This window comes from Chrysochloris asiatica, unplaced genomic scaffold, assembly GCF_000296735.1.
Source record: "Chrysochloris asiatica unplaced genomic scaffold, ChrAsi1.0 scaffold00033, whole genome shotgun sequence".
NCBI classification, from domain to species: Eukaryota; Metazoa; Chordata; class Mammalia; order Afrosoricida; family Chrysochloridae; genus Chrysochloris; species Chrysochloris asiatica.
Window position 1 is genome coordinate 24768146 of NW_006408551.1, and position 20593 is coordinate 24788738.

Consider the following 20593-nt stretch of genomic DNA (forward strand, 5'->3'; position numbering starts at 1 on the left):
GTGTATTCTTCCCTTTTGGTTTTCTAACTCTAGGTCTTTGCACATTTCATTATAATATTTGACTTTGTCTTCTTGAGCTGACCTTTGACATTTTCTCTTCAGCCCTTTTACCTCCTCATTTCTTCTATTTGCTTTAGTATCTCTATGCTGGAGAGCAAGTTTCAGAGTCTCTTCTGTCATCCATTTAGTCTTTTCCTTCTTTTCTCGTGTTCTTAATGACCTTTAGCTTTCTTCCTGTATGATGTTCTTGGTGTCATCCTACAAATCTTCTGGACTTCAGTCATTAGTGTCTAATGCAACAAATCTTTAAATTCTGGTGGGATATATTCAAGGTCATATATTGACTCTTGTGGACTTGTTTTAATTTTCTTCAGCTTTAATCTGAACTTGCATTTGAGTAATTGATGGTCTGTTCCACAATCTACCCTTGGCCTTGCTTTGGATGATGATATGGAGCTTTTCCATTTTCTCTTTCCATAGATGTAGACAATTTGATATCTGTGTATTCCATCTGGTGAGGTCCATGTGTGTAGTTGTCTTTTATATTGTTTAAAAAGGTATTTGCAATGAAAAAGCCATTGGTTGTGCAAAATTCTATCATGCTATCTCTAGGATTTTTTCTATCATCAAGGCAATATTTTTCAACTACTGATACTTCTTCCTCTTTGTTTCCAATCTTTGCATTCTGATAGGCAGTAATTATCAATACATCTTTATTACATGTTTGATCAATTTCAAACTGAAGAAGTTGGTTTGTTGTTGTTGTTAAATGACATCAAGTCAACTCCAACCCATAGCGACCGTGAATAGGGTTTCTAAGGAGCAGCTGGTGAGCTTAAACCACCAACCTTGCAGTTCAAATGACTTTGCTATCTGATGCATTAGTCCACAGCATCACACCAGGTTGAATTCTTCAATTTCATCATCACTGGCTTTAGTGGTTGGTGACTAAATTTGAATAATAGTAGTACTAACTGGTCTTCCTTGTAAGCGTATGGATATTATCCTATCACAGAGAGCATTGTATTTCAAGACAGATCTTGTGATGTTCTTTTTGATAATGAATGTGATGCCGTTCCTCTTCAACTTGTCATTCCTGTCATAGTAAACCATTGTGTGTCAGATTCAAAATGGCCAATGCCAGTCAATTTCAGCTCACTAATGCCTAGGATATCAATGTTTATGCATTTTATTTCATTTTTTACAATTTTCAATTTTCCTAGATTCATACTTCGTACATTCCATATTCCAATTATTAATGGATATTTACAGTTGTTTCTCTTCATTTTGAGTTGTACCCTACCAGAAAAATGAAGTTCTCAAGAGCTTTACTACATTCGCGTCATCATAATCAACTCTACTTTGAGGAGGTACCTCTTCCCCAATTGTATTTTGAGTGCCTTCCAACCTGAGGGGCTCATCTTCTGGCACTATATCTGAAAATGTTCTGGTGCTCTTAATCATGTTGAATAATCAATATTCTGCTGCTGACAGTATTTCACTGCTATTCATTAGGTTTTCAGTGACTAACTATTCGGAAGTAGTCTTTCACTCCTATTTCTTAGTCTGTCTTTTTCCGGAAGCTCAGCTGAACCCTGTCCACTGTAGGTGATTCTGCTGCTACTTAAAATAACCATAGCATAGTTTCCAGAATCACAGCAACATGCAAGCTACCACATTATGACAAACTAGCAGACAAGCGGTGGATGCGTCAGAGTAGAACTGTGCTTTATGGAGTTGTCAGTGGCTGATTTTTTTAAAGTAAATTGTTGTTGTTGTTGTTGTTAAGTGCTGTCAAGTCAGTATTGACTCATAGCGACCCTGCCCTGTATAGGGTTCCGAGAAGCAGCTTCACCGCTTGAACCGCTGACCATTGAGTTCAAAGTGACCTTGCAGTCCAGAGCATTAACTCACAGCACCACACCAGGAGTCTGAGAAGTAAATTATCAGGCCTTTATTCTGAGGTGTCTGTGTTAGGTTGGTACCTCCAAACTTTCGGTTAGCAGCCACATGCATTAGCCATTTGCAACATTCAATGTCTCCTTAATTTTGAGTTAGTTGTTGTTATTGTTGTTATTGTTATGTGCCATGGAGTCAATTCCGACTCATAGCAACCCTGCACAGGGTTTCTGAGGCTGTAAATCTTTACGGGAGCAGAAAGCCCCATCTTTCTCCCACGGAACAGCTGGTAGTTTCGAACTGCTGACCTTGAGGCTCGCAGCCCAATTCGTAACCACTACGCTACCAGAGTTAGTTGTAGAGCTTATAAAAGTGGCCTCGAAATTTAAAAAGAGTTCCACCCTGAACATGCCTGGTCTGATCTCAGAAGCTAAGCAGAGTTGTTGTTGTTGTTAAGTGCCATGGAGTCCGTTCCAACTCAAAGCATCCTTGTATAGGATTTCTGAGGAGCAGTTGGTGGGTTTGAACCGTGAATCATCACAGTTCAGTGCTGATCCTACAATACCATAGTGGGAGTTCAGGGTCTGGTTAGTACTTAGATGGGAAACCACGTGGGAATACCAAGTGCTGTGGGCTTTTGGAGTACTGATGTGGCACTGTAAGATAACGTGGACTGCTAACCCAAAGGTAGGTGGTTCTAATTCACCAGCCATTCCTTGAAAACCCTACACAGTACAGGGTCACTACGTGTTAGAACCGACTCATTGGCTCTTAATAACAACATTCCTGTATAGTGTGGTTCTCAGCACTGACTGAACATTATCTAAGAAGCTTTTTTTAAATCCCAGTGCTCACACTGGCCCAACTGGTTGGTGGTTCGAAACACAAAATCTTCAGGTGTAGTGACAGTTCCCATAGAAATGTACAATTTCTAGATGTGGTCATTACCATGGCATAGACTAGAACTTGGTCAGAGGGCATAATGATATCATCTATTTAATTGTTTTATCACATCTAAATTCTCCATTTCTTTTGAATATTTTTTACCTAGTGACCAGTTTTTCCAAAGTTCTAACATCTTTGCAGAAAATGAAAACTAAAGAAATTCATTATATGGTTTCACTGATTTTAGGAAACTGAATTTTGGGCAAAATATTGTGGTGGTAGAGATGGGGGATAAGAAAAAAAATTTTAAACAATAGTTTTAAAAATAAATGCACAGGTTTGGAAATTACTTTAAGGCCACACATGTGCTTCAAAAACTTTGTGTGTTCCAATAGTCAAAAAGACCAAATACTAACTGAAAAATAAAAGGAAATTTTAAAAATAATGTAAGGATCAGAATATGTATAATTTGTAAACTGTAATAAGATTCAAAAAAGAGAAAAGCAAAAAACCTAGACAAGGGCAGGCCTAGTTCTTGGAGTTTTCCCACAAACTACTGCACTGGAACTTGGAAGGCTTCTCTCTCCTCTCTGAGCCTCAATTTCCTCCAGGGCTTTGAACAAGTTAACTCATGACCAACACAGCAAAATTGAAACAGATCCACATTTTTTTTAATTTGGGGTAAGTGTAACTAACAATAAACATAACAGGGGGAAGTCCTGGAATGAAAGACTCAGAAGAGGCATAGTGAGCCCTTTCAGGAGTCTGATGTGAGAGATGGGATCACTACCATGACTGTAGAAAATAATACACATCAAAGCAGCGTGATCAGCTGCCATCTTTGAATGGTGCATCATAGTTTCTGACTCTGCTGGTCAAGAGATTTGGTTACTATGGTATAGCGAATTCTCTAATTATCTCATCTCAAGATCAATTTTAAGTATGTAGACCTGATCCTTGAGTGTTGCAGATGGTTTGCATTTGACTACTAATGTAAACCAAAAAGTAATTAAGGCCACCACCATTGAATTACTTCTGACTCATAATTCTGACCATATAGGACCAAACAGAACTGCTCCATAAGGTTTGTTTTTGTTGTTGTTAAGTGCCATGGAGTCGGTTCTGACTTATAACCACCCTGTAGGGTTTCCAAGGAGTACCTGGTGAGTTTGTACAGCTGACTTTGCTGTTCAAACCGAGTTTGCAGTCTAGTCCTTTATCCTACAGTGCCACAGGTTTTCAAGAGTAAATCTTTACAGGATCAATCAGCCACATTTTTCTCCCTCAGAATAGCTTTCAGTTTTAACCATCCTCTGTGCTGTTAGCTGCCCGGTGCTTAGCCCACTGTGCCACCAGTAAAGATTGGTGTTTTGAATCCACCTAGCAGTGCCATAGAAGAAAAGCCTAATGATATGTTTCCATTAAGAGTACAGCCAAGAAAGCTCTTTGGAGCTATTCTACTCAGTAACACATGGGATCACAATGAATTAGAATCAACTGACAGCAACGCCATTGGTTTGCTTTCCGACCGGGTTTGAGATTGCAATGGACTTGATTCTGAATCATTGGGTCTCAACCTTTAGATGACTGTGTAAAAGTGGGAGTTGGTCTCAGTTAAAATCTATCCATCAGTGTTTTGGTTTGTGAACTACAAATGGCAGATATCAATGATGCTGTAGGATTATGTGAAAGACAGTAAAGAAATAGAAAAGTAAAAGTAGAATGAAATCTAATTACACAAAATTATGCTTAAAACGAAAATTGATTGAGTTCTGCCCAAAGTGGCTTGTTGTTTCCTGTGCCAGGAACTACTGTGCAGGCCCAGCAGGAAGTGTGCTACAGAACAAGATCACATTACACCCTTGTTTTATGGTTCATTTCACTTACTTAATGCAATCCGAGAACCTGCAAAAGGAACATGTTAGAAGGAGGGAATAGTTGTTGGGTTTTGTTTTGTTTGTCTTGTTGTTTTGGGGTTTTGTTTTCTTTTTAAGTTTCTTTAATCCAAGCATTTGTTTTTACAAGGTGCTTAACGTCCTAGAGAAACAGGACTTCCAGAGTTACGTGGTGAAGACATTTCTCTTTGTCACAAAATTTAATGCAAGGCACAAAGTTCAGTTATGGCTAGAATTGAGTTATGTCAGTTTCCTTTGCTGTCCTGCTCACATAAGTTTAAACAGGAAGAATTATAACTGTGTACACAAATGGTCTAAATCATTTTGAAATCCATATAGGCTCCTCTTAGAATCTCTAATTTGATAGAGAGCCATGATGTTATGGGGGTGAAGAAGGAGGAAAGGAATATATTTTTAAGATGCAAAATAGCAACTCATTTGTCAAGCAAAGGAATGAGTCCATTTGACTGTATTGCTGCTGGAAATGTGTAAATTGAACAGCTGGATTTCCTTCTGTTGGCATATGCCGCTCCTCACATGCTGTCTGTTTTCCCCTCCAGAGACCTCAGTATGAACAACATCAGTCAGCTGCCCCCGAATCCCCTGCACAATCTCCGCTTCCTTGAGGAGTTGTAAGTATCATTGCAGTCTTGATGTGTCTAGTCAACACTGGACACATTCTTGTGTTTGTCTCTCATACTTACTGTGGGAACCAGATAAAATAAGACAGGAAAGCTGTCAGCACCAACAATATTGGCACATGAGGAAACGCTTAGTGGTAGTGGGGCAGGGGATATGGGGAGATAAAAATTGCTTATGATTCTGGAAATCAACTTATAAAAGAGTTTACCATAAAGCTACAACTTTCTAAGGTGAGACTGGGCCAAACAAATTAAAATTTTTAAACAAAGCCTGTTTAAAAGAGCTGGATAGTTCTTTGGAAATAGTTAAAGCAGCAGGATATTAAAAGTTTGAATACTGGTTCATGTTTATTAAAATAGCAAGTAATGCTATAATCAAAACCAAAACCTGCTGCTTGGTACAGCCTGTGACAAGGAAAATTGAGCCCACATTTCCTAGCACCGAAACTTCTTGTCCTAATCACTTTTAATTACTATTTCCCTACTTTTAAATTTAGCCTCCCTCAAGGCTTGAACAAAAAAATACATGAAATCCACAGATAACTTAAAGTGGGCTCTCCTAATTCACTTTAAAAAAAAAAAAAATGTAAAAGGGGGAAGTTAAAATTAATTGGAAAAATAAAATGAAGAGGAAACAAAAATGATACAAAGGAAACTGATTAAGGCTAGTAATCACTTTCTAGAAGATGAAAAAGAACCATACAAACCAAAAATCTGCATTAAAAGCTGCATTTGATCCTCTTATCCTTTAGGGTGATGGTGAAGAAGGGAGTGATGCACTATTATGGTACTCGTGAAGAAAGTTTGGCACTATCAGTTGAATAAATCCTGACTGTTGATTAAAGGAATTGTTTAGGCAATGACCTCTTTGAAAATGCCTCTTTTCAAATCCTGAAGTCAGGGTTCAATTTGGGGAGTAATTTAAATTGTTGATGTACCACATGATCCGCCAAGTGAGGTGGAAAGAATGTTCTATCATAACTAAAATTGCATTACACTGATCATTTTTGTCAAGAGAATAATAGTCTCAAAGTTCTACAGAGTTTTAGACTTTTATCTGGAGCCCCTGGGTGGTGCAAACAGATTAAGTGGTCAACTACTAGTCAAAAGACTGGTAGTTCAAACTCACCCAGAGACACCTTGGGAGATGGACCTGATGATCTCCTTCCGAAAGATCACAGCCTTGCAAACCCCATGGAGCAGTTTTCATCTATACACATGGGGTTATCATAAGTTGAAAAAACTCAGGGACAATTGACAACAAGAATTTGATCTATATTTACTTTTTATGGCATTAAATTTTTAAGAAATGCTATTGTTTTACTACTGGAATCAATTGAATATGTCCAAATTGCTTTATCAAAGGGGGTATTATAGTAGGGAATCAGGTGTTTTTTTCCCTTTTTCTTTTTCTTTTTTTTTTTTAATTTGTAAATTGAGTGAAGGTTTACAGACAAGATCATCAGTTTTACATTCAACAATCATAATACTTTGTTTCATCTTAATGATTACAATCCCTTCCCTGCAACAACAGCTGTCCCAGCTGTCCCATTTCCTCCCTGTGGCTACCCTTGTACAAATATCCTCTTTCAAATGTAGGTGCGTGTGTGTGTGTGTGTGTATATATAGTTGATGTTAAGTGTTGTTGAGTCAGTTCTGACTCATAGTGACCCTAACCCATAGTGACCCTGTAAAGGGTTTTTTAGGCATGACTGCTGAGTTTGAGCCAACATCCTTGTGGTTCAAACCAACCTTACAGTCCTGCACTTACCTTTAGTGCCACACCAGAAATCCATATATGTATCTATGTCTGTATATATTCCACTCTTCCTCCCATACACATGCCGCCTGTGTCTCTATCTGCATATCTATACACAGAACACTGTTGTTCCAAGGTTGTGTATATATCACTATTTACCTCCGTCTCCTTTAGTTCGTGTATACCTCCCTGTGTCTTCACCTATCTTCATCATTCGTCTGCCAATCCCCCTCTTCTTGTATACTGCCCTTCCCACCACCCAAGTTAACATGTAAACACATGTTAACTCTTTAGCCAGTGAATTACTCTCCCCTACATCCCACCCCTAATAAGCATCAAAGAATATTTCTTTTAGTATGAAAACCTTTTTGTGAGTTTTTAAAGTACTGGTCTCCTACATTATTTGTCCTTTTGTGATTGATTTATTTCACTTAGTATAATGTCCTCCTGGTTCATCCATATTATGAGGTATTTCTCAGACTCATCATTATTCTTCAACATCACATAATATGCCATTGTGTTTTTGGCATAGTTGTTGTTGTCAGGTGCCATCGAGTTGGAACCGACTCATAGCAACCCCATGCACAGCAGAATGAAACAATGTCTGATCCTGGGCCAACCTCACTACTGCTGCCACACTTGAGTCCATCAATGATGCCACCTGGCCAAACCATCTCGTTGGGGTCTTCTTCTTTTGCTCCAGCCCTCCATCTTACCAAGCATGATATCCTTCTCCAGTGACTGTTCCCTCTTGACAATATGTCCAAAGAATGAGAGACGAAGTTTAGCCATCTTGGCCTCCAAGGAGCACTCTGGCTGCACTTCTTCCAAAAGAGACCTATTGGTTCTTTTGGCAGCCCATGGCACTTTCAGTATTCTCCTCCAACACCACAACTCAAAGGCATCAATTCTTCTACGATCTTCCTTATTCACTGTCCAGCTTTTGCATCCATATGAGGTTATTGAAAATACCATGGCTTGGGTCAGGTGCACCTTAGTCCTCAAGCTGACATTTTAGGGAATCATAAGATACCAAGATTGTACAGTAAGTTTTTAATCATCCAAGGAATTAAATTGTCACTCTGAGCTCTCCAGGTTCCTGTTTTCTCTCGGGCCCTTTCCACTGCTAGAATTTAACCTTATAAAGCTGGCATCGTATCTATCTTAGTCACAACTGGTGTTTAATAAAGTTTGATGGACAAATGAGGAACTAAAACATATCAAAGGAGCTTCTTGTACATGCTAACTGCTTTAGACAGAGAGTCATGGAATTGGCATTTGCCAATAGTTTTAATGATTATTTTTAGTGGATGTTAGACATCAGGATTTTTTCTTATTTACATCCTTCTCATTCTCTTTCTTGTCACCACAATTATTACATAATACTTAGTCCTATTTACTACAATGTTTTTAAAGTATTCGTTTCATACTATTTTCTCTTTAATTTCAGTATAATATCCTGTGATGAAAAGCTTCCCCTCCCCTCCACACACACCTCAACTTTGGGCCACAAATTGAATCATACTTTATTTCCCCAAGGACTTTGTTTAATAGAGTTCTTTTCTTGGTAGCCCAACTTTTTCAAAATCATTCTTCTTTCTTCATAAAGTGAATTCTAATTCTGTTCCATGGCCAGTTTCTCAAAAGATAACTGAGGAAAGCCTGGGGAAGGGAAAGGAAGCAGAGATAATCATTTAAAAATGTAATTTTTCTAAAACGTCTCATTTTATCTCTCTGGGTATCCCATTAAGGTATTTTGATGGCAGAATCACAGAATTTCAGAAACAGAGGGAACTTTGAAGGCTATCCATTTTGTTTTCTCATTATGTCTGAAGTCCCCTTAGCTGAGCTGGCCAATTTGCTGTATCTAAAAGCAAGACCACTTTCCCAAATATAATTCTGTGCTGCACTTAACTGATGTTTGAAGACATCATTATTCATTTAGTGGCAAAAAGGGACAGTATTTATAGAATCTGCAAAAATGATTAACTCTATTTGATTAGTTCCTTTGTTCCCAATGCTAAATATAGGGATTTTTTAAAAAGCAGAATATTTTGATTATACCTTTATTTTGTCACTGATTACTTTTTATTAGGTTTACCTGTGACTAAGTCTATAGTCTTTCTAGGGTACAAAATCTTCAAAATAATCATGTAACTAACTGTAATAACAGAATTAGTAACACCTTAGTCTGTGCCAGGCACTTTTCAAAGTGCTTTTACGAAGTGCTCACTGAACCCTCTTAACAATCCATATTTTTCCCAGCTCTCAAATAAGAAAACTGAGATACAGAGAAAATAAGGAACTTAATCAAGACAAAAGATTGATGAATGCCAGAATTAAGATGCAAATGTAGATCAAAATTAAGATTCAAACACACTTTCAAAACCATTCTCTGAAAGTGGAAGGGAGGTTAGGCATTGTGCTTGGTTCATCACAGATTGGACACTTTAAAAATGCTGCTAAACTGAGTTGAGTAATGGTAAGTGGTGTTGTGAAATGCCATTGAGTTAGTTCCAACTCATAGAGAACAAGTATAGGGGTTCCAAGGAGTCGCTGGTGGGTTTGAACCATCAACTTTGTGGTTAGCAGGCCAGTGCTTATTCTACAATGCCACACCAGGACTCCAAATATACGTTATTGTGTTATTAGACACCATCTAGTTTATTTCAACTCATCCCAGCCCCATACGACAGAGTAGAACTGCCCCCACAATATTTTCTAGGGTGTAATCTTTAAGGGAGCAGATCATCGCGTCTTTCTTCCATGAAGCTGGTAGGTAGGTTCAAACTGCCAACCTTTCAGTTAGAAATGCATCAGGGATCTTATTATGTCTATATATGCAGGAATGAAAGAATGAGAATGAAAGAAAAATCTTGAAAGCACTATCAACCTATCCGGGTTAGATAGACTGGGTATTCAGGTTATTGTTTTTGTTGTTAGGTGCCATCGAGTTGGTTCTGGCTCATAGCACCCTTATGCACAACGGAACGAAACACTACCTGTGCCATCCTCACAATCATTGCTACACTTGAGCCCATTGTTGCTACCATTGTGCCAATCTATCTCATTCGGGGTCTTCCTCTTTTACACTGGCTCTCCAATTTAACAAACATGATGTCTTTCTCTAGGGACTGGTCCCTCCTGATAATATGTCCGAAGTATGACAGATGAAGTCTGGCCATCATAGCTTCTAAGGAGCATATTGTAATTTTTCCAACACAGATTTGTTTGTTCTTTTGACAGTCTGTGGACTTTTTAATATTCTTCTCCAATACCATAACTCAAACACATCAATTCTTCTGTAGTCTTCCTTATTCACTGTCCAAGTTTCACATGCATATGAGGTTATTACAAATACCATGGCTTGGGTCAGGCACACCCTAGTCCTCAAACTGAAATCTTTTCTCTTGAGCACTTTAAAGAGGTCTGTGCAACAGATTTGCCTAATGCAATACATCATTTGATTTCTTGGCTGCTGCTTCCATGAGTTTTTGTAGTGGATCCAAGTAAAATGAAGTTTTTGACAACTTCAGTCTTTCGCCATTTATCTTGATGTTATTTATTGGTCCAGTTGGGAGGATTTTTGTTTTCTTTACATTGAGATGCAGCCCATAATGAAGACTGTGGTCTTTGGTCTTCATCAGTATTTTAATTCCTCTTCACTTTCAGCAAGCAAGGTTCTTTCATCTGTATATCACAAGTTGTTCATGAGTCTTCCTCCAATACTGATGCCACATTATTTTTCATATATAATCCAGCATCTTTTAATTATTTGCTCAGTATAAATATTAAATTAGCATGGTTAAAGAATACAATCATGACACACACTTTTCCTAATTTTAAACCAGTCAGTGTTCCTTTGTTCTATTTGAACAACTACCTCTTGGTCTATGTACAGGTTACTCATGAGCACAATTAGGTGTTCTAGAATCCTCATTCTCTGCAATGTTGTTCATAACTTGTCATGATCCATACAATTTAAAGTCTTTGAATAGTCAATAAAATAAAAGCAAACATCTTTCTGGTATTCTGCTTTCAGCCAAGATCCATGTGATATCAGCAATGATATCCCTCAATCCACATCCCCAATTGGATCTGGCCTGAACCTATGGCAGCTCCTTGTCAATGTATGCTGCAGCCATTTTTGAATTATCTTGAGTAAAAGTTTTCATGCTTTGCTAATGATATTGTCCAATGATTTCCACATTCCATTGGGTTACCTCTCTTTGGAATGGGCACAAATATGGGTCTCTTCCAATCAGTTGGCCATATAATGGTCTTCCAAATTTCCTGACATAGATGAATGCAATGCTGCATTAGTTTATTGAAAGGATTCAATTTGTATTCCGTCAGTTCTCAGACTTTGTTCTTTGCCAGTGCCTTCAGTGCAACTTGGACTACTTCCTTCAGTACCATTGGCTTTTGATCATATGCTATCTCTGGAAACGGCTGCGCATCAGCCATTTCTTTTTAGTACAGTGACTGTGTATTCCTTCCATCTTCTTTTAATGCTTTCTGCATCATTCAATATTTTACCCAAAGAATCCTTCAATATTACAAGTCAAGACTTGAATTTTTTCTTCAATTCCATCAGCGTGAGAAATGCTGAACATGTTCTTGCCTTTTGGTTTTCTAACTACAGGTCTTTGCACATTTCATTATAATATTTGACTTTGTCTTCTCAAGCTGACCTTTGAAATTTTCTATTCAACTCTTTTACCTCCTCATTTCTTCCATTTGCTTTAGCATCTCTGTGCAGGGCAGCATGTTTCAGAGTGTCTTCTGACATCCTTTTCCTTCTTTCTTGTCTTCTTAATGACCTTTTGGTTTCTTCTTCTATGATGTTCTTGATGTCATCCTACAACTCTTTTGGTCTTCAGTCATTAGTGTCTAATTCATCAAATCTGTTCTTGAGATGATCTCTAAATTTAGGTGGGATATGTTCAATGTCACATTTATGCTTCTGTGGATTTGTTTTCATTTTTGACAACTTCCAATTTTCCTAGATTCATACTTCGTGCAGTCCATGTTCCAATTATTAATGGATGTTTACAGTTGTTTCTACTCATTTTATTGTGCCCTATCATAAAATGAATGTCCTGAAAGCTTTACTCCATTCATGTCATCACGGTCAACTCTGCTCTGAGGAGGTAGGCAGCTCATCCCCAGTCATATTTTGGATGCCTTCCAACCTATGTGGCTTATCTTCTGGGACCATATCTAACATTATTCTGGTGCTCTTTATCATGTTTCAATATTCAATATTCTGGTACTATCTGACAGTATACCACTAGTATTTACAAGACTTTCAGCGACTAAATATTCAGAAGTAGCCCACCTCTCCTTCTTCTGAGTCTGTCTTAGTCAGAACCCAGCTGAAACCTGTCCACCCTGTTAGTATTTAATAGACCTGTAGAATAGGTTCCAGAATCGCAGCAACACACAAGCCATCACAGTACAACAAAGTGACAGACGAATGGTAAGTTCAGGTTATTAATTCACTTATGAAATACATTGACTGTGAGAAAAGTATAACCAGAATTTTCAATTATAGAATTTCATCAATCTGGTATTGTTCAATAGGTACAAAATTTCAGTTAATATTTTATATATAAATATACTTAAGCACCATATTTTACATTGTATTTTACCTGCATTAACAAATGACCATCCTTATCATAAAATATAGATGTTTAGATATTAGTCATTGTGTATGTGTATTTATGACTTTATTACTAGTCATTGTGTGTATGTATTTATGACATTAGGGCACTATGCTGAAAGCTAAAAATCTTTTATGCACTTCGTTCAACTCTTTAAATTCTTTGTTGTACTTTATTTCTTCATACATTAGGTAGGACAATACTCCTGATACTATCAATAATGATACCAATAAACCCACAAAAAAATCAATTCATAAAAATTACTATTAATTAAGCCAAGTAGTCACTCTTCCCCTTAGCTCTAATTATCCAGTTTATATTTAGCCAAGTTATAAATTGTGTGAACAGCCATGGTTCATCCCTCACCTATCCATGGGGCTTTATAAAAGCCCACATAGTTCAAAATCTATAGAACCCTGGAGATGTTTACTGATTTAATGTTTAAAAACATATAAGCCTGGATAAATAACTACTTGGAGCAAGTATGAAGAAGAAATGCCATCATAGTTGTGGTCTCCCTCTGTCCCTGCTGACATTTGGGTAACAGTGACTACCTCTGTCACTTGTTTTAACACATTCAGGACTTGTTCTTAGTTGTTATTTATGTTTTTATGGCCTGCATAAATTCACCGGTCATGCACAGACCAAACATCCTACTGGTAGCAATGTGATAGCACCAGGAGTCAGAAAGCTTTTCTTTTTTGCAAACAAAACAAAACAAAAACTGATCTGAGTTCAGTGAGGCCAAGCTGTGTCGCCTGAAGAGTTCAGTAACTGGAATCAGAAGCCTAGGACTCTCACGGTGGCTCTGCCACTTACTAGCTGGCAATTCATTTAATTTACCTGGGCCTCAGGGGATAATGGTGAAAGCTGCCCTGCCTGTCTGTAAATGCATCTGAGGATCAAATGAAATGATGATGAAAGAACTTTGGTAATTATAATTCACACAGATTATTAGCAAAAATGTATTAAAGATGCATTCGTAAAATGAAAGCACTTTCAAGGAGATACCTCCTTCTTTGCTATTTCATAAATTTGATTTTGCAGAAATCTGAGAGATGCAAGACTTGTAAAGGAAAAGATATTCCAATTCTGGACTTTAATGAATGTAGGCAACCATTGCAGATAATTCTTTAACAAGTTTTAACATTCTGAGAAATCATCACACATCTTTCCAAAAGTATCTGGTGTCCGCTCAGCTGTATTTATTCAGTTCTTCCAAGGACTTCATAGTAGTAGATTATTAACTGGGCTGCTAACCAAAAGGTCAGCAGTTCAAATCTACCAGGTATACTGAGGGAGAATTATGAGGCTTTCTGCTCCTGTAAAGATTTACAGCCTTAGAAACCTTATACAGGGTTGCTGTGAGTCAAAACTGACTGAATGGCACACAACCACCATCACTAGAGACTTCATGTTAATGCTTACTATGTGGACAAATAAAATATCCTACATTTGGTCCAACAGAGAGTATGGTTCAGACTTTTGTTAAGTGGGTTCCCACTCATAGTGACCCTGTATTGGTTTTCTGGAGCAGCTGGAGGGCTTGAACCACTGGCCTTTTGGCCAAAGCCACTGACCAGGCTTATCCTTCAGTGCCACACAAGAACTCCATGTGGTTCATTGGAGACTGTGGTTTAGATATTAGGAGTTAATGGCAGGTGAAGACTGTTGCTGACATTCATAAATTACATTAAGCCTAATTTGGTAGTTTGATTACACCAAGGGCAGGGAGTGAAAAAGGAATGAATTATTACCATTTTGAACAGTCTAAGATTAAGACCTTTACTTCAGAATGGCATTTTAAAATCTTCCCAGATTCTAGCACTATTGGAACCAAATACTCGGTGTATATTGAGAAGGTAATATGAGAAGCTCTGGGGAGGTCTGTTTTTATGTTACTATTGTTCCCTGGAACTGTTTGCTCATATTTTGGTTGGCCTTGAAGAATTGCTATATAAATAGCAGGTATCTATTGTCTCTGATGAAATTTGTAATGGAAGTTACCACCAACATTTCTGAAAGCACAATCTAACTTGTTACTTCTAATTTCTCACCCTGTTGTTGAAAATGGTGAGCGCTGTCCTGCCTGTCTTTGGAGATTTCTCTGATGATCAAATGAAATGATGATGAAAGAACTTTGGTAAACTATAGCTCAGATATTGGGCTGTGTGTTAGTAAAATGAGAACACATTTGTGCCCATGCATAATCTTCATGTCCATTTGCCTTGCCAACAGTCTCAGCCTCTTATCTCCATAGATCTGGCACTTGATTATCAGTTCTGCTCCTTAAAGCTCTATTTTCCTAATGTTTATCCTGACAAGCCTTTTCTTACCTACCTGCCTCCTCCTCTTTTTCATCCTTAGCATTCCTTTCTCCACCATCTCTAACACCCATAAAATGTAGCCATTTCTCAGTTTTCTAGATGCTAAAAGTCCAAATCTAGGCCTCAACTGGTCAGTTACTCCCATTTGGCAGTTACTAGCATGCCTTGGTTCCTGGTGGTCTTCACATGGCATCTGACTTCACCAATCTGTGTGCTCACATCTCTGTATCTATGCTCCTGTGGATGTCTCTTAGAATTGATTAGGTTTAGGACACACCCTACATTTGTTGTTGTTGTTGTTAAGTGCCTTGTGGTTCATAGTCCAGTGCTCTGCTCATTGTATGGAGCCACCATGCTCCCTCCCTATATTGGTATGCTTTTTTGTTGTTAGGTGCCATCAAGTTGGTACCTGACTCATAGCGACCTTATGCACAACAAAATGAAACACTGTCCAATCCTCATGAACTTCACAATCGTTACTATGCTTGAACCCATTGCTGCCTCCACTGTGTCAGTCCATCTCATTAGAGGCCTTCCTCTTCTTCACTGACCCTTCACTTTACCAAGCATGATGTCCTTCTCTAGGGACTGGTCCCTCCTCATAATATGTTCAAAGCATGAGAGACACAGTCTGGCCATCCTGACATTGTTGCCGCACTACTTCCAACACAGATTTGTTTGTTCTTTTGGCAGTTCATGGTACTGTTAAGAATCTTCTCTAACACCACAACTCAAATGTATCAATTCTTCTGTGTCATCTTTATTCATTGTGCAACATATCATAGTTTGGGGCAAGCACACCTGAGTCCTCAAACGACATCTTTGCTCTTGAGTACTTTAAAGAGGTCTTGTGCAGCAGATTTGCCTAATGAATACATCATTTGATTTCTTGACTGCTGTTTCCATCAGTATTGATGGTTGACACAAGCAAAATGAAGTCTTTGACAACTTAGACCTTTTTTCCCTTTATCTTGATGTCATTTATTAGTCCAATGATGAGGATTTTTGTTTTCTTTACATTGAGGTGCAACCCATACCAAAGTCTTTGATCTTCATCAGTAAATATTTTAATCCTCTTCACTTCCAGCAAGCACAGTTGTATCATGTATACATAATACTTTAAAATTAGGAAACTATGCCAGGTTTGTATTCATTCACCATTCCTATTCAGTCTGTTTGCTGAGCAAATAATTTGAGAAGCTGGATTATATGAAGAATTGGGGTTGGAGGAAGACTCATTTACACTGGTATAGCCTCATGGTATTGGTTATGAATCAGGCTGCTAGCCTCAGGGTCATCAGTTCGAAACTACCTCCGCAGGAGAAAGATGAGGCTTTCTGCTCCCGTAAAGATTTACAGCTTCGGAAAGCCTGTACAGGGTTGCTATAAGTCGGAACTGACTCCACAGCACATAACAACAACAACATTAATATAACAAGAACTCTTTTTCCAAACAAGATTACATCCACAGGAATAAGGATTAGGATTCCAACACATATTTTGGAAGGAAACAGTTTAATCCAAAACAAGGAGCGGTCTCTCTAAGAAGATGGTCTTTAAACTCAAATCAGGAGGATGAGGGAGTCAGTAGCCCTAAGAACTAGGATCAAGGGGTTTTTTTTAGGCAAAGAACAGTATGCGCAAAGGCCTGGAGAAAGTAAAGAGTGTGAAGTGTTTGTGGATCTGAAAGAAAATCACTATGGCTGGAGCAGAAAAGCAGAGAAGTGATATGGGATGAGGATACAGAGAAAGGCAAAGATCAGATCATGCAGGGCCAATCAGGAGTCAAACAAAAGCATTAGGAAGTCACTGTAGGGCTGTCTTACACCTAGTGAAGTGATAGGATTTATGTTTTTAGAACGATTTCTCTGGTTTCTGTGTGTAAAATAGAATTTGAAAAAAAGATGGACTTTCAAACCCACCAGCTGCTCTGTGGAAAATGTGGCAGATTACTTGTACAGATTGTTGTTGTTGTTAGATGCCATTGAGCCTATTCTGACTCATAGTAACCCTACTTACAATAGAATGAAACAAGGCCCAATCTTGCACAATTTTCACAACGTTATTATACTTCCACCCATTGTTGTTGCCGCTGTGTCAATTTATCTGATTGAGGATCCTGGTCTTTTTTCCTGACTCTACTCTATGAATGATGTTTTCATACAGGTACATCCTGACAACATGTTCAAAGTATTACAGTCAAAGTCTCATCATCACTCCTTCCAGAAAGCAATATGGCCATACTTCTTCCAAAACAGATTCATTTGTTCTTCAGGCCGTCCATGGTACTTTCAATATTCTTGTCCATTGCACATTCCAATTATGAATGATGTTTGAAACTATTTCTTCTCATTTTGAGTTGTGTCCCAGCAGCAAATGAAAGTCCTGAAAGCTTTGCTCTATTCATATCATTCAGATCAGTTCTACTTTGAAAGAGTAGTAGTTCTTCCCCAGTCATACTTTGAGTGTCTTCCGACCTGATAAAGTGCTAATTTTCTAGCATGATAGCAAACAGAGTTCTGCTGCAAATCATAAGGTTTTTCAGTGACTAACCTTTCAGAAGTTGACCTGCCTCGCCTTCTTCCTAGTCTACTTTAGTCTGAAAGCTATCTACCAAGGATGACCCTGCTGGTATTTAAAAAATGGTTGTCATAGCTTACAGCATCACAACACACAAGTCATCACATTAGACAAACTGACAGATGAGTGGATGATTATAGCCTTTGAAACCTTCTGGGACCATTCTACTCTGTCCTATCAGGTTACTATGAGTCAGAATAGACTTGGTGTCAATGGGTGGATATTTTACTCCAGACTAGTGGGTCTCAAACTTCAGCAGCATCAGTCACCAGGTATGCTTTCTAAACCACACATCATGGGACCCTACTCTCAGAATTATTTCAGCAAGCTTGATTGGGAAAGAGGAAGAAATGACAAGGATTTGCATTTTGAACAAGTTCCCAGGTGAGATTTCTGCTGCTTTGAGAATCATCAACTACCTATGTGATGTATTTCCAACAAATTCTTTAAAAGTCAACAGGGGCAGAAACAAATTCATCCATGCATTCCTCCCACACATTCAAGGTTTTTACTTGTCTTTTCCAATTGTCACCAGTAGTCTTGAAACCCAAATGTGTGATCTCTGTCTGTCACTCTTGTGTCTTTTATATTTTGCCCTCACCACCTATACCTAGCCAATTTCTAAAGCTCTTAATACTACATTGTGTTTCCCATTTGTCTGCTCTATTTAATCACCACCTAATTCAGGTTTTTATTGTATCATCACTATTAATATCCATTAACTAACCACCTTTCTTAATTTTCCAGACAAGTAATAAATCATTGTACCTGGGGATGGAAAACATAGAAGGTCTTTTTAGGTGATCTTTTATGTATATTAAACTGGAGAACCATTTCAAAATCTCAAGTCCTTTGAATGTGCATTAGAATTGAATCAGTTTTTGGAAGTACTGATTGCCAGGGCTTATCTCCAGATATTTTCATTTTATCTACCTTAACTGGGACCCAAAAATCATTTTTTTGTTTAAAGTTCTCCAGGTTGGTAGAGGCACACTTGGATATATGGATGTCCAGGGACTTATCATTTGATTGAATATAGACTCTAAAGGGAAGGTCTGAAGGTGAGAGGTGATTCTGAGTAAAACTATGAGGTTAGATATCAGGAGTCTCATAAGGTACAGTATGATGAAAAACCTAAGTTTCAGAACCAACCTAAGCTCTGAAATCCAAATTCTCCTGTGCAGACTTTCTATGTAAACATGATAAAATAACTTAACCTCTCTTAAATCTATTTAATATATTATAGAGGCCAAGATGGCCAAACTTTGTCTCTTATACTTTGGACATATTGTCAGGAGGGACCAGTCGCTGGAGAAGGATATCATGTTTGGTAAGATGGAGGGTCAGAGAAAAAGAAGAAGACCCCCAATGAGATGGATTGGCCAAGTGGCAACATCGATGGACTTAAGTGTGGCAACAGTAGTGAGGTTGGCCCAGGATCGGGCAGTGTTTTGTTCTGCTGTGCATAAGGTCGCTATGGGTCAGTACTGACTCAAAGGCACCTAACAACAACAACAAACCTATTTCCACATCTGTAAAAGGGAATAATAATGTCACTTTTTTTTAAGAAGGGTTTTTTTTTATATATATAACACTTAAAAACACAATGCATATAAGATGCTTAGCATTGTGACTTGCATTTATAAACTCTTTTGTTTTTTTTACGGCAGCTTCTACGTGTATGTCCGAAAGTACTGCCCATGGCATATTGAAAGTGCTCAAAGAAATGTTATTGAATTTAAATTTGATGCATAATAAAAAAAAAAAGAATACAGCTGTTTCTTATCTGGTTATGTAATGTCTAGCCAGCCATCTTGGAATAGTTATGCCACATCTGAAACAACTATAGCCTGATGGCCAGCCGTGTTTGAAAACAAGATCAAATGATCAATCAATAAATACGGATTGAGCTCTCTGTTTTGTGTCAGCAATAAGATTACTGACCCCAGTGAGGCTGTAATCTAATCAAATAGCCTAGATATAAAAGGATTAAAAGTAACATTTGTAGGCAACATTGTATAGAACATATCCTTTAGGAGAGCTGAAGAAATAAAGGAAGATTTGACAAAGGAGTTAGATTGCATTAAATTAGTCTGTGGTTAAAGAATTTATAGGATATTATGCCCAGTCATCTGTGCTATTCGCACCACTTGTCTATTTGTCTTACTGTGACGGATTGTGTGTTACTGTGATGCTAGAAGCTATACCACCAGTATTTCAAACAGCAGCAGGGTGATCCATGGTGGAGAGATTTCAGCTAAGCTTCTGGGCTAATACACACTAGGATGAAGGAGACGCAGACTACTTCTCAATGTTTAGCCACTGAAAACCTTTTAAATAACAGTGGAACATTGTCAGATAGATTGCTGGAAGATGAGTCCCTCAGGTTGGAAGGCACTAAGAAAAAGATGCCTCCTCAAAATAGAATTGATTATGATGATACAAATGGAGTACATTTTCATGACCTTCATTTGCTTATGGGGCAAAACACAAAATGATGAAAAAACAGCTGCAAACACCACTAATAATTGGAATGTGGAACGTACAAAGTATGAATCTAGGAAAATTGGAAATTGTCAAAAATGAAATGGAACACACAAAGACTGATACCCTAGACATTCGTGAGCTGAAATGGACTGGTATTGGCATTTTGAAGTTGACAGTCATAGGGTTTACTATTCCAGGAATGACAAATTCAAGAGGAATGGTGTCACATTCATCATCAAAATGAACATTTCAAAATCTACTGAAGTACAATGCTATCTCTGATAGTACAAAATCTATACAACTACAAGGAAGAGCAGTTAATACCATTATTGTTCAAATTTATGCACCAACCGCTAAAGTCAGTGATGATGAAACAGAAGAATTCTAACAACTTCTTCAGTCTGAAATTTATCAAACATGCAATCAAGATGTATTGATAAGTACTGCCTATCTC

General features: G+C 38.0%; 1 protein-coding gene across 3 annotated transcripts in view; it reads left to right on the plus strand.

The window, feature by feature from the left end:
- The window catches only part of LGR5 (leucine-rich repeat containing G protein-coupled receptor 5), a 209029-nt gene that overhangs the window by 90803 nt on the left and 97633 nt on the right, over positions 1 to 20593 (plus strand). For all 3 annotated transcript variants that reach the window (XM_006859559.1, XM_006859560.1, XM_006859561.1), the window contains exon 2: positions 5240 to 5311. In XM_006859559.1, coding sequence (XP_006859621.1) covers positions 5240 to 5311 — 72 coding nt within the window. The remainder of the gene's footprint in view (positions 1 to 5239; positions 5312 to 20593) is intronic.